The 13660-nt window shown below is 39.3% G+C and overlaps 1 protein-coding gene across 1 annotated transcript in view; it reads left to right on the top strand.

Annotated features, from left to right (window-relative positions):
• The window catches only part of PGM2 (phosphoglucomutase 2), an 84004-nt gene that overhangs the window by 43721 nt on the left and 26623 nt on the right, over positions 1-13660 (top strand). Inside the window, exons 6-8 of the mRNA XM_033947590.1 lie at positions 1358-1551; positions 6700-6889; positions 8485-8582. Coding sequence (XP_033803481.1) covers positions 1358-1551; positions 6700-6889; positions 8485-8582 — 482 coding nt within the window. The remainder of the gene's footprint in view (positions 1-1357; positions 1552-6699; positions 6890-8484; positions 8583-13660) is intronic.

Genomic DNA, 13660 nt, shown 5'->3' with positions numbered 1-13660 from the left:
AGGACAGGGTTGGGAACCACTGCACTAGGATATTTAGGCATATGGGGTTATAGTATAGAGTGCAAGCAGAGTTGTGTACAGTTCCCAGTTTTTGCCATTTCCTTTCTGTTAGTAGCTCTCTGGCGTTTAAATTTCCCCAGCTATGGAATGAACTTCCCCTAATTTTGAGGTGTCCCTTCCAACTCTTCCGTACACTTCTAAAAACTTTTTTATTCGCTAAACATTTTGAAAACTAACTCTTGTATTTCAGTTTACTTAATTTTTTTAAAATTTATTGTTAACCGCGTCGAGCTTCCTTTGGTTGAAGACCCGGTATGTAAGTTTAGTTTAATTGCTAGTTAATGGCTCATTTGCTGATTAAGATGCGGATGCATCATGGATCGGCACTCAACTTCAGGGCCAAAATCTCAAAGCCATATATAGAATCTAGGGCTTTATTTTATAAAAGTAACAATCTATTTTCCATTTTCCTGCTTGAAAATTATTTAAACCTTGGAATATTTTTTGCTCTCAAATGAAAAATTATTGAAATAAAAGTAATATAAAATAAAAAGGCCAGAGATTCAAAGGGATAGACCAGGAACAGGCAATTCTGGTCCTTGAGAGCCAGAGCCAGGTCAGGTTTTCAGGATATCCACAATGAATATGTATGAGATGGATTTGCATGCACTGCCTCCTTGAGATGTAAATCTATCTCATGCATATTTATTGTGGATTTCCTGAAAACCTGACCTGGCTCCGGCTCTCGAGGACTGGAATTGCCTACCCCTGGGATAAATAATTAAAATTTTAAGGTGTTGAAGGAAAATTGTGAGTTTAATGTATAGGTTTTCCTGCCTTATTTATGATAAACCCTGTTCTCGTTTGATCTATATTAGACAAATAATTTGATGATTTCTTACAGATCATATTACTGTCACCATCTACTATTTTTATTGCATGAGTAGGATTGTTTAAAGTGGAAAGTCTATTGTTTGTTTTAATAAAATAGGCACCCAGAACGATTTGCAGTGGCACCCAAATTTACATCGTGCATGTATTTTGTGTATACTTATATATTTTGTATGTCATAACTGCCTAAGCTATGCCCTTGGGAGCAGCTATCCTTGTAAGCTGTTCTGGGCTCCTGAGAAGGAAGGGCTATAAATAAATAAATAAATAAATCTAAGGACTGTGCTTATATAAGTACACACACTTGTTTTGTTGATTAACCTGCTTATTTGCATGTATTTGCCAGTACAGTTTTATAAGAGCCTTTTCTCCTATGTAAAGCCTGGTTCACAAGCAGAAAATGCTGTATTTGAATTACTTCTTTAAAGTGCAGCTCATGTCATTTCTGTCTTTTGCTCCTATTCAGGTTTATTGGGAAAATGGAGCTCAGATAATCTCTCCTCATGACAAAGGAATTGCTCAAGCTATTGAGGAGAATCTTGAGCCCTGGCCTGAGGCCTGGGATGACAGTTTAATTGACAGTAGTTCACTCCTTCATGATCCCTATACCTCTATCAATAAAGATTACTTTGAAGTCATCCAGAAACACTGCTTTCACAGGTTAGACTTCTATAATGTTTTAGCACTCGTGAATTGTGCCACACTGAAAGCACTTAAAATCAAAGTCCTCCATGAATCTGTACAGAACAGCCCACAGTGGTGGAACCTTCTTCACACAATCATGCCAGCTTGCTTCATAATAGTGAGCTGCTTCCAGTATCCACACATACAGGGATTGTCATACTACACAACTCTCTGACACAAGAAGCTTCTTAACAGCTTCTTAACAGTATCATAAAGCCAACCTTTTAGTACAGTTTTAAAAATCTCTTGTATGTGTGCAACATTTGCTTATTCACAAATGGAGACATTCACGGCCTCTGAGAACTAGTGAGGTGTGACGTTATCATGCAAAGGTGACATCCTGTGGCCAGATTTGAGGCTCATGATTGTAGTGTTCTAGAAAAAGCTGCAGGTTCATGACTCCCAGCCAAGGAATGTTGCTGCAGTTTCTTGCACTCAAGGATCCCTAAAAGCCCCAGCCCTTTTCAATATTTTTTTGTCTCTTGTAGTCTTTTTAATACAGTCAGTAGTTGCTCAGCTTGGAGGTTCATAGGGGAGATCCTTTGGGGGTATACGGGAGATGCACCTTTCTTTCTTTTCTTTTTCCTTTCTTTTTTTCTTCATACTTTCTTTCTGGTTTTCCAGGTAGGGAAGGGAGGGATTCCATTATATTTGAGCATGTTCATTTGTATTGTCTGGTTACCTTCTGTTGGGTGTTCTTCTAGGTTGGACACCTCATCAGGCGGAGGGGGGCTATTCTTGTTGCCTGTCTGTGAGCTTTTTTCTGGGACCCATCAGAGCCCAGGGTCCTGGAAATACAATTTTTCTTTTTCTTTTTCCTTCTTTCAAGGGATGGGTGGGGGTTAGGATGTCGCAGCTAACCTGATTGTGATGGCTTTAACTGCTGCTGCCCTGTTGGCCTGACTTAGGCTGTACTTTGGTTGGTTTACTTCATAGGTGTCTTCGGCTTTTCTCTGATGCCTTTATTGGTGGGGGGGGAGGTTCTGGGGGTAGGTAGGTCTGGGTTGCTGGGGGGAAGCACAAAAACTAGATGATGCATTCTGTAACATATTGTTTTATTGTACATTCAGTTTTTTTGTTGTCATCAATAAAAAATTGTTAAACATTAATACAGACAGTAGGATGGGCACTATATATCTATGCTGACAATGCTCAAGTTCTTATTCCACTAGATAAATTTGAAATTTTTGTTATGAATAGGTTAGGGGCAAACTATCACAGACAGAGACCTGGCTGAAGGTGAATAAATATGCACTGTCAAGTATTTAATAGATGTCAACTACTATCTGTAATACTGCCTCTTAAGTTCGGAGATACTTCCCTGCAGCCTAGCAATACAATCAAGGTTCTGGATATACTACTGTAATCTAACTTCTCCTTTAAAGCTTATATCTCTTTAGTGGTTAGAGCTTGTTTCTTTAGGCTGCAGCAGATTTGATGTGTACAGCATCTGCTTATATACGCTCTTGTTATTATACGCTTGAACTACTGTAATGTGCTTTTCAAGGGCATTAGCCAGAGAGAGAGAGAGAGAGATCAAGTGACTGCAATTGATAAATAATATGGCTGCAAAATATGACCTTGTGACTCCCTTACTGAGATCCAAACATTGGCTACCAGTACTTCAGCGTATAATCTACAAACACTTGTTACTAGTATTTAAAATTCTCCACACTGGTCATCCTCAATTTTTGACCTCTTATTTGACACCTCTTATATCCCTATGTGAGCTTTGTGCTCTAGTCAAGAACACTTGGAGGTCCCCTCGCTTCAAGTTACTTCATATCGGTCACTTTACAAATCGATGTTTAGTGTAGGGGGACCCACATTATGGATTGCTTTTTCCATGTCTCTCTGTATAGAACCTTTCCTCTCAACTTTTAAAGTATTACACTGGTCAACTAGCATTTTGCTACTGGAGTTCTGTCACCTGTACCTTAACAAGAGCCACATGTTGACTCTAAATCTGAAAACAGTTTTCATCTATCACATCCTGTGTTAAGTTTGTGTTTTTTATCATTTCATCAATAATGCTACCGTGAAGCATCGGTATTTCTGTAACACAATATTGCATTTTAGGATAGCTCATCCATCACATATAACAGTAATTTGAAAGTTTGTACTAAAAAGTGATTGTGCTGCTTTTTCTATCTGTAAATTTTTATATTTTGTTTGTTTTTGACTAAAATATTATAATTATTATGACCAGACGAAGTTGTGTTAAACATCCTGTTATGTCTGCGGACAAAGAAGTTGTTTTTGTTGAACTTGAAATCCGTGAACTGATCCTTGATGATGAGTTCAAACAGAAGCTGAACCCAGCTGAATCAGCAGCATGGGAAGCATTTGTGCTGGTTGTTCAGAATTTTTTTGGTAATCACAGATCAGAGAATTATGCTGAGCTTGTGGAGAACTTGCTGACAGCATATCAGCTAATGGATGCCAGAATGTCACTTAAAATGAACTTCTTACATTCTTATCTCGACTTGTTCCCACCCAATCTTAATGATGTCAGTGATGAACATGTGGAAAGATTTCATTAAGGTGATGGAAAGCAGATATCAGGGAAAGTTCAATCCCAGTATGATGGGAAACTATTGTATAGCTCTCCTCCCATCTGGCCAAAGATTTATTTAAAGTGATTGTAGTGGTAAACTAGTTAATTAACAAGAAAGCTAGAGCATCCAAACCACAATAAGAAAAAAACACTGCGTTTCGAAGTGAATATCAGTGTATGTATTATTAAAGTAAAAAAGAATGCCAGGATTTTAGATCTGTACTTTCCTTTCAGATACAAAAAGATTTACTTGAACTTTATATGTTGATATTGTGACAAACCTACTGCATCCCCGAGGTTTATCACAGGGAAATATAATAAAACATACAAACCCCAATGCAGAAGGGCTGACCAGGTCAGTGCCCAAGAGAGTAAGTCAGCTGACTACCCTGTAAGCAGTGAGGAAGACATGGAGACAGACCAAGAAAGCTTTGCTTTACCTAAGTTAGTGTCTAAGCAAAAGCAGAAATCTCTGCTCTCTCATTATCCAGTGCCTGGGAAGCAAAAGGCAGATGAGCAGTTTTCCCTGAGAGAAATGATACAAGCAGAGAGAAGGAAACCCTCCCCCCATCTGCAGCTACAGGGGAGTGGTTTCTTCCCTTAGCTTAAAGCGAGGCTCTATAGAGAGCTGGAGGAGGAAGGAACCAGGGGAGCCCTCGAGGCAGGAGCAGTGCAGAGGCAGGGAGTCCAGCGTGAGGCTGTCCTTGCCTGGAAGCAGCCAGGGCAGCTTGCTGAGTTCGATTGGGACATGAAGGAGGAGCAGATGGTGAGCTCTCCTGCAGAATCCTGTATTCCTGAGCCTATGGTGATTGAGGAGAGTAGTGCTCCGTTTGAAAGCCAGCCTGAACAAATGGAGATAGCCTAAGAACTGTGAGTCCAAAGGGAAATATTTTTTTACCTTGCTGCTTCTCTGCTGTCTCGCTGATAAATGGGGAAAGTGTTATGGCAGAAGTTGTAATATTGGAAATTGCCAAGCTTGCTTCCTGATGACATAGCTGGGTAAATCACAAGAGCCTATATGTTTTACTATACAAACCTTAGCTTAGCTAAATCAAACACAAGGCAGAAAGACAGCCTGGAAGTACTCTGGTGTATTGTTACCCAAACCTCCGTGCAGCTGTTATCTGTTTGCTATAGAAACCTGTGAAAGGCAATTAGTCCTGCTTGCCTTTGAAGTTTAAACAAAACGCTGAGTAGAAGACTGCTCCATTGTTGCGTGGTAAATGCAGCTCAAGCTTAGGGAGTATTTTCCAGCTAGTCATTTTCAACTGGACATTATTAAAGCTGAATGAACTTTGGACTCTGGTAGCAGTTAGCATACTCAATTATAAGACTCTGATGAAGAGGAATGTTAAGACTGTGATTCATTTTGATAAAGCCCAGAGCAGATTGAATTATATTTTGTTTTGAAGAATTCTTTTCTAGTTTGTAAAGTTTATGCCACCGTTGGAACCGGGAGTGCATTGTGTTGCTAAGGCCAGTGGCCTAATAAAGCTTATAATTTTCACTGAAGCCATTCTGACTAATGGATTTTCTAGAAAGAAACACACACCGTCTGTGCTAGGTAGTAACCTAGGGGTATCCTATTTGAAAGGTTTCCCTACTTCATAGGGGCTCACGCCAGAGTTTAAGTCATATGTCACTGCCAGGCTGCCTAAACCACTCGGCGAAAGCACAGGTGGTGACAATATAAAGTGTACCTTGACGGTACACTAGGATTCCACAAACCGCAAACTTTAGGAAGGCAGCATTCATGGAGTAGGGGGTGCTGTTGAGGTCAAGAGAAGGGAAGCTATTTCTATAGATTGCATTTCCAAATCAACCAATGTGAGAGAATACCTACAGAAAAAGTAAGGGGCTGATTCTATAAAGGCACCTAACTTAATTGGCAAAATGCCCTTAATAGCATCAATAATTGAGTGGTAGGTGCCTATATGATTCTATAAGAGAGAGGCACCTATTGCATGGCATATAGTGATGCCTGAGTGGGTGTTTTTATGGGTAGAGCTTGACTATGATACTGCTGAGCATGATTTTCCAAAAAACTTGGGCACCTTAAATGTAGGCCTTTTAAAACCCTCACCTACATTTCAGGCGCCTAAGTTTTACATAGGCGCCACTAGCTGCAATTCTGTGACTGGCACCGTTTATAGAATCAGCCCCTAGGTGCATCCTCATCAGTTTTCAAAAGGATTTTTGTACAAAAACCCACAGGTGCCAAGTATCGAGGGGTCAGAAATGATTTGGAAATTTGTTTCCTGGATGAACTGCTTTTAGTTAAAGGGTGGTACTGTTCTGGCTATGTTCTATTTCATTTATTTCAATTTCTTCCACTTTATCAAAAACCAAATGCAGATACAAATAAATTCACTATGTTAGAAGTCATCAACAAATAACCAATTTATGTAACAAATTTATGCAGAACTACATAGTTTGCTTATATTACCAAAGTAGAGAACACGTTCATTTATGAGCCTAGGAAGAATGCACAGTTCCAGAACTCTATGGGATTTGATGCAATAGGAGTACTTTTCTCTCAGCAATCTAATGTGCTTTTGTTGTTCCAGGGACATCAATAAGAAATCAAAGCTAAAATTTGTTCACACATCTGTTCATGGTGTAGGCCATGAATTTGTCCAGTCTGCCTTTAAAGCTTTTGGCTTTGGAGCTCCTCTTGCTGTACCAGAACAGAAAGATCCCGATCCAGAATTTCCAACTGTTAAATATCCAAATCCTGAAGAGGGAAAAGGTGTATTGGTAAGTTTTATAGATCTTTCAGAGCATTTGTTTTATGGTTGTGCCTATTTGCATTCGCAATTTCAGGTACAAAATACTGCAATAACCCCGGAGTGAATAATCGCCTAAGATAAATAACAACAAACAGAATATTCCTAATAAGCATTTTTTTATGATCACTGTAGCTTACTTTTTTGTAACAAGAAATGTTGTTAAAGTCTCATCTCATCTTCCACAATAATTGATGAAGATTCTGTCATAGTAGTCAAAATGTATGCTATAAGAACTCACTTTTATAGAATGTAAATCTTTTAGCTCAGAATCCAGAGTGATGTCCATTCTCATCCAGAGAAGCTTTTATTGATATCCTGGTTGTCTCAAGATAAGTTTGGTATGGTGTTCTGTAAGATGAATACCAGTCTTATGTTTTTTTGTTTCTCATATCCAGGTATGAGTCAATGCAAAACCTCTATAAAGGTGACAAATTTATTCTCTTGGCTGCTGGAGAACTAATGAATGTACATTTTTTTTTTACTATTTTTACAAAATAGTGTGGGGCAGTGTGTCTCAAACTGGGTGTACCATGAGAGATTCTGGAATTTTACTTTATTTTTAAAAATTCCCTTCATAAGTATGCACTCGAATAGATGACATACTATACATTGCATAGCAAAAGTCTATCAATGTTATGAGGTGTCTGTGTTCATAAGGATACAACTGCCTAGACAAGCATTATTCTTCAACCATAGGAATAATAACCCAGTGGCTCAACTGTCACCTAAAAACCAGCCTTTTCCTCAAATCAGGAGGAAGTATCTTAACATCCAGTCCCAAGAACATAAGACTGAGCCCCTTAATTATTGGCCAGTAGCTGTCATCCCCATATTTATCAAAGTGATGGAAGGATATGTCACAGAATAACTCAAATGCTACTTACAACATGTCAATATCCTCCACCCTTCACAATCACAGCACTTGTCGTGGCACTAGTAACATACAGCAAACAACTACTAAGCAAGGTTCACAGTGCAATCATAATCCAATTTGACCTAAGCAGTGCATTTGACCTAGTAGATTTCGATTAAATGTCCAAGCTCTTCAGTGATTTTGGATTTAGCGGCCCAGTCCTCTCCTGGTTCTAAGGCTGGGAATTTTAAGTGGAAAGGATTTCTGGTGGAATATCTGTTGGAAGCACTCTGGAGTAGGGTGGCTAACTCTGTTAGGCAGTTATGGGCATTCCCTGTCAGGATCTTAAAGGCAGTGATGCCTAATTTAAATTTGATCCTTGCAATGAATATAAAAAGATGCAGTTCGATGAAGCTGGTGGAGTGTAATACTCCCAGTGAATGCTAAAAATAGTAGTCCTGGGTCACACTGCTGAGGTCTGTTGAAAAATTGGCTTTTGTATATTAGCTCTGTGAAATAGCATCATGCAAGCCCTTATTTTGGCATTCCTTCCATGAGTTCATAATATGAATTAGGATTAGCAAACGATGATTAGGGGAATTGACCCATAGTTTGCAGTCAATCTACCTGTGCTCTGCTTTGGTATTTCCCCAATCCTATGTAGACCTTTTTTGATTGCTTAAATTCCTGATTTTTTTTCCCTTTTATAGACATTATCGTTTGCTTTGGCTGAGAAGAAAAGTGCTACAGTCATTTTAGCAAATGACCCCGACGCTGATCGACTTGCTGTTGCAGAGAAACAGGAAAGGTAATTGAGGCTGCTGTGCAAACATTTATAGTTCGCAGGTGGTAGAGCTTCTAGGCAGTCAGCTCATGTGAGCAAAATGGAAGGTACCTGTTGAACCTGTTCTTAGATTAATTGTACATCTAAAGGAAAAGGCAAACAGCTGGAAAGATATGAAGCTTCACTATAATACTGCCCAGTCCCTTTTCATACATGATTCACTCTCTTGTCCATTTTACAGTGGTTCTGGATCACTCATTGCAAAAACTATTTTTACAAGCAGAGAATGTATTTTATGATGTGTAAAATATAGCAAGAGATCATATTACTTCCGTGTTAGAACCTAATCCTTCATCTGATGCCCTCTAGTCATGGAACCCTGCCACTGGTTGTGGAGCCCAGAAATACTTCAAATGTGGAATACACTTCCTGACAGTATTCGTCTAATTGTACTGTTTTATCATTTTAATAATAATAATAACAGTTTATTTATATACCACAAAAACGTGAAGTTCGATGTGGTTTACACAATTTAAAATACATTTGAAATACAATAAAAGCAGAAGGAAATTAGAGAGTAAGAACCAATGGCTAAAACCCCTAAAATCAGATAATTACATAGTATAAAATTTTTACAAATTAACTACCTAAGTACTTCAGAAATAAATGTGTTTGTAGATGTTTTCTAAATTCCCCATAAATTTCAGTAAAAATGAACAATTGATATAGATCTTTGCCCCATCCTGCTGCTTGATATGAAAGAAGATGCTGATGATATTTTTTAAGTTTGCATCCTTTAGCAGGCGGAAAGATATTGAAAGCTTTTTTGTTTAGAGAGGCTTTTGAAAATGTACCATGAGATACTTTTGTGGTAGATGTTATGTAGTTTGGTTTTGTCTTAATTTTGTAAATTATTTATTTTTAAAGAATTTATTTTATTATTATTATTATTGACATGTTTGTTTTAATTTATATATGTATATTTTGTAATCCTCATAGATATTGTGAAATGCAGGATATAAGTATTTTAAATAAAATAAATAAATAAGATTCTCTGGCTGCCTACATATGTTAGTGTTGCATAGTTCCTGGATACCAATCTAAGTACCAGCTTCAGAAAGGAAAGGGGTGCTTGGGGCTTTTCTTAATCATGCAGCTTTGCAGCAGTATAACTGTCATGGCACTGTTTTAAAATGTTGAAAAAAAAGCATACATATAATAGCTAAGTGACTGAGGTGGTACTGGTTTTCAGAAATACTACCACGGTTTTCTATGAGGGGTCAGAATACCTAATTGGTGAAGACTTTAAGCTCCAAAAATGAGTAACGTATAATAGTTGACTGATCATTGACAACAAGATTCCCTGTAAATGGAGTCCTCTAGTGCTAAGAAGTGGAAATTGGAGAATGACAGGATTAGAAAAGCTTGTTGAAGACTATCAGATCTATAGTTTTAATGCTTCCACTGCAAGATATTATCCTTTTCAAGTTACTGCACGTTAATGATCCAGAATATAAAAACTGCTAAGCCCGTTACATTAACGGGTGCTAGAAGATGTCTGTCTGTCTGTCTGGGTTTTTTTTTCCTTTCTCTCTCTCTCTTCTTGGACGCTGTCTGTCTGTCATTCTTTCTGTCTGTGTCTCTCTCTGGCCCCTGTCTGTCTGTCTTTCTTTCTGTTTCTGTCTCCCTGGCCCCCCTGCCTGCCTGTCTCTCCGTGGCCCCCTTCCTATGTCCATAGTGTTCCATCCTATGTCCTTAGTGCCCTAAGTGCCTTCTTCTTATGTCCTTAGTGCCCCCAATTCCACCTTTCTATGTCCTTAGTGTCCCATCCTATGTCCTTAGTGCCCTCAATGCCTCTTTCCTATGTCCTTAGTGCCCTCACTGCCTCCTATGTCCTTAGTACCCTCAGTGCCTCCTTCCTGTGTCCTTAGTGCCCTCAGTGCCCCTTCCTATGTCCTTAGTGTCTCCGTCCTGTGTCCTTAGTGCCCCTAGTACCTCCTTCCCATGTCCTTAGTGCCCCCAGTGCCTCTGTCCTGTGTCCATAGTGCCCCCAGTGCTTCCTTCCCATATCCTTATTGCCCCCAGTGCCTCTATCCTGTGTCCTTAGTGCCCCATTGTCTCCGTCCTGTGTCCTTAGTGCCCCTAGTACCTCCTTCCCATGTCCTTAGTGCCCTCAGTGCCTCCTATATCCCTAGTGCCCTTAGTGCCACTTCCTATGTCCTTAGTGCCCCCAGTGCCTCCTTCCTATGTCCCCCTCACTGCCTTCCAGACTTTGTCCCACCCCCACCCTCCGAAGCCAGCCTGCCTGCCTCCCTCCCATCCCCCTGTGCAGTATAACCCTTGAGCAGCATGTTTCCATCTCCCCCCCGCCACTACCGCCACCGTGCAGCCAACCCCACTGACCCTCCCACCGCGAGACGACCGACAAACCTCCAGGCTCCAGCAGCGTCTGCAGCACTCTAAACACGCTACTTTGCGGCTTTCTACTGCCTTGATTTCCTCTGCCGCGTCTCTGTCTCTGATGATGTCATCAGGGACGTGGCAGAGGAAGGGAAGGGGCATGAACATGGGACCCAGAAGGGAAGGGTAGAAAGGGAGAATTGATAGGCATGAGTGTGTCAGTGAGAGATGGTGTACATGGGGAAAGGAAGAAAGGAAAATTGGGCATAGAGAGGAGTGAGGTAGAGATGCATGGGGAATAGAAGGATGAGAGGGAGAAATGTTGGACATAGTGATGGAGAAATGTGGCATTGTGCTGGAGAGGAGTGATAGAAGGAGAAATGGGCATGGGGCGCTCTACCCGTCGATCGTGATCGACCTATTGAACACCCCTGGTTTAGACTGTAAGCTCCTTTGAGCAGGGACTGCCACCTTCATTACTCTGTACAGCGCTGCATACATCATAGCACTATAGAAATATAGGTAGTAATTAATAGTAGTAGTAGTAGTAGTTTGAAGATATTTATATAGATATTATATAGTTTTGAAAGCTCTCAAAGCAGTGTACATTCAGGTACAGTGAGTCTTTTTCTGTCCCTTGGAAGGCTCACAATCTGAGTGTACCTGAGGGAAAGGAGGGTTAAGTGGATTAAAGCCTGATTCACTAACAAGGAAATTATATATATCTATATCTATATATATCTATATATATATATATATATATAGACATATATATATATCACCGAACATTAGGGTCGAAATACGTATGTGTCGGGTCTTGTACTTGAATAAAAGATTCAGCACCATAGGTTGCCTCTTGTTTTTCTGTGTTCTACCTTGAGGAGGTAAAATCTCTTGTTTTGGTGTACCGAATATTAGGTACTCAGCTTGAAAAAGCATTCTAATAGATGCAAGGTGCTGAAATGGAGCAAAAATGGCAGATGGACATGAAAAGTTTCAAGTTTTATTTTGATTTGATGAATCGTTTATTCAAATTTGCTAAGCGAGTTACAATAAAAAGATAAACATACATTTAGACATACTATTTAAAATTTAATAAAATGTAATAAAATGACCGACAGACCTAATTACTAATTGATATACAAGGAATGGAAGGATGAAGTTACAATTCAGGGTTTTAAAGTAGAAAAAAGAACCATAGATGGAAAAAAACATTAGGGAGGGGGTAGTATAAACCTGGAGGGTAACTAAGAACCATAGATAGAAAAAACATTAGGGAGGGGGTAGTATAAACCTGGAGGGTAACTATTTTAAGATTTAAGTATAATTTAAAGATTAAAAGCATCTTTAAAAAGGAAACTTTTTAAGTTATTTTTAAAAACGGCTAAGATCATTTTCCTCTCTTATATATTGAGGCAAAGTGTTCCAAAGTTGCAGGGCCATCACCGAAAACATATCATGACGTTGAGTTCCGATAACTTTCATAGAAGGGACTACTATGAGCTTTTGGTTAGTAGACCGGAGAGAGCGCAGTATATTATAAGGAATAAGCATTCTATTAATAAATTGTAGTTCATTGGTGGAAAGGGTTTTAAATACTAAGAGTAATGTTTTAAAGGTGATACAGTGGTTGATTGGAAGCCAATGTGAGTTGATTAGAAAAGGAGTGACATGATCATATTTTTTACCGTTATGAATGAGTTTGACGGCTGTGTTCTGTATTATTTGAAGGTGCTTCTTTTCTTTTTGTGTGATGTTTATTAATAATGAATTGCAGTAATCAAGTTTAGCGATAATTAGGGAGTGGATTAGAATGTTTAATGATTTTGGCTCGAGAAACTTAGAGATCGAGCGAATCATGCGTAACCTATAGAAGCAAAATTTGACGGTATTACTTATGTGTTCATGATAGGAGAATTTATCGTCAATAGTGACACCCAGTATTTTTAAAGATGTTACTAACTCCAGATGAATGCTATCAAGAGTGAAAGGAATACTCAAGCTTATTCCCTTTTTCCATGGGAAAAGTAAAGCTTTTGTTTTTTTGTATATTTAGAGCTAGCATGTTGGAATTAAGCCAGTCTTTGATTGTCTCAAGTTTTTTGTTGATCTCAAGTATTTCCTCTGTATTTTCTGGATTTAGGGGATGTGAAATTTGAATGTCATCAGCGTATGTGAAGGTAGTAAAGCCTATCGATTGACATAGACTTAATAGGGGCGATAGAAAAATGTTAAACAATAATGGGGATGGAATGGATCCTTGGGGAATGCCATAATTGAGAGTATAATCTAATCTAATCTAATCTAAATCTTGGGTTTATATACCGCATCATCTCCGCAGATGGAGCTCGACACGGTTTACATGGTTAGGGAAGGAACGGAACTCCAGTGGAATTATATAAGTATGAGAGAAGAGAGGTTGGTGTGAGAGTGCCAGGAGCGGGACGGGGTTACGTTCTGGAGAAGAGCCAAGTCTTCAGATGCTTACGGAATGGTAGAAGGGGGCTCAAATTGCGGAGAGGGGAAGGGAGACTGTTCCAGAGCTGAGTGATTCTGAAAGGGAGGGAAGAGCCAAGTTTACCAACAAGGGAGATGCCTTTTAAGGAGGGGTAGGATAGTTTTAATTTTTGAGTGGATCTAGTGGAGGTTGGATTTGAGGAATTCCAGGATAGAGGGATAAAAGGAGGAAGGATACCGTGGAG

Source organism: Geotrypetes seraphini, chromosome 1 (assembly GCF_902459505.1).
Source record: "Geotrypetes seraphini chromosome 1, aGeoSer1.1, whole genome shotgun sequence".
NCBI classification, from domain to species: Eukaryota; Metazoa; Chordata; class Amphibia; order Gymnophiona; family Dermophiidae; genus Geotrypetes; species Geotrypetes seraphini.
This window is presented reverse-complemented; position numbering and strand designations above follow the sequence as displayed.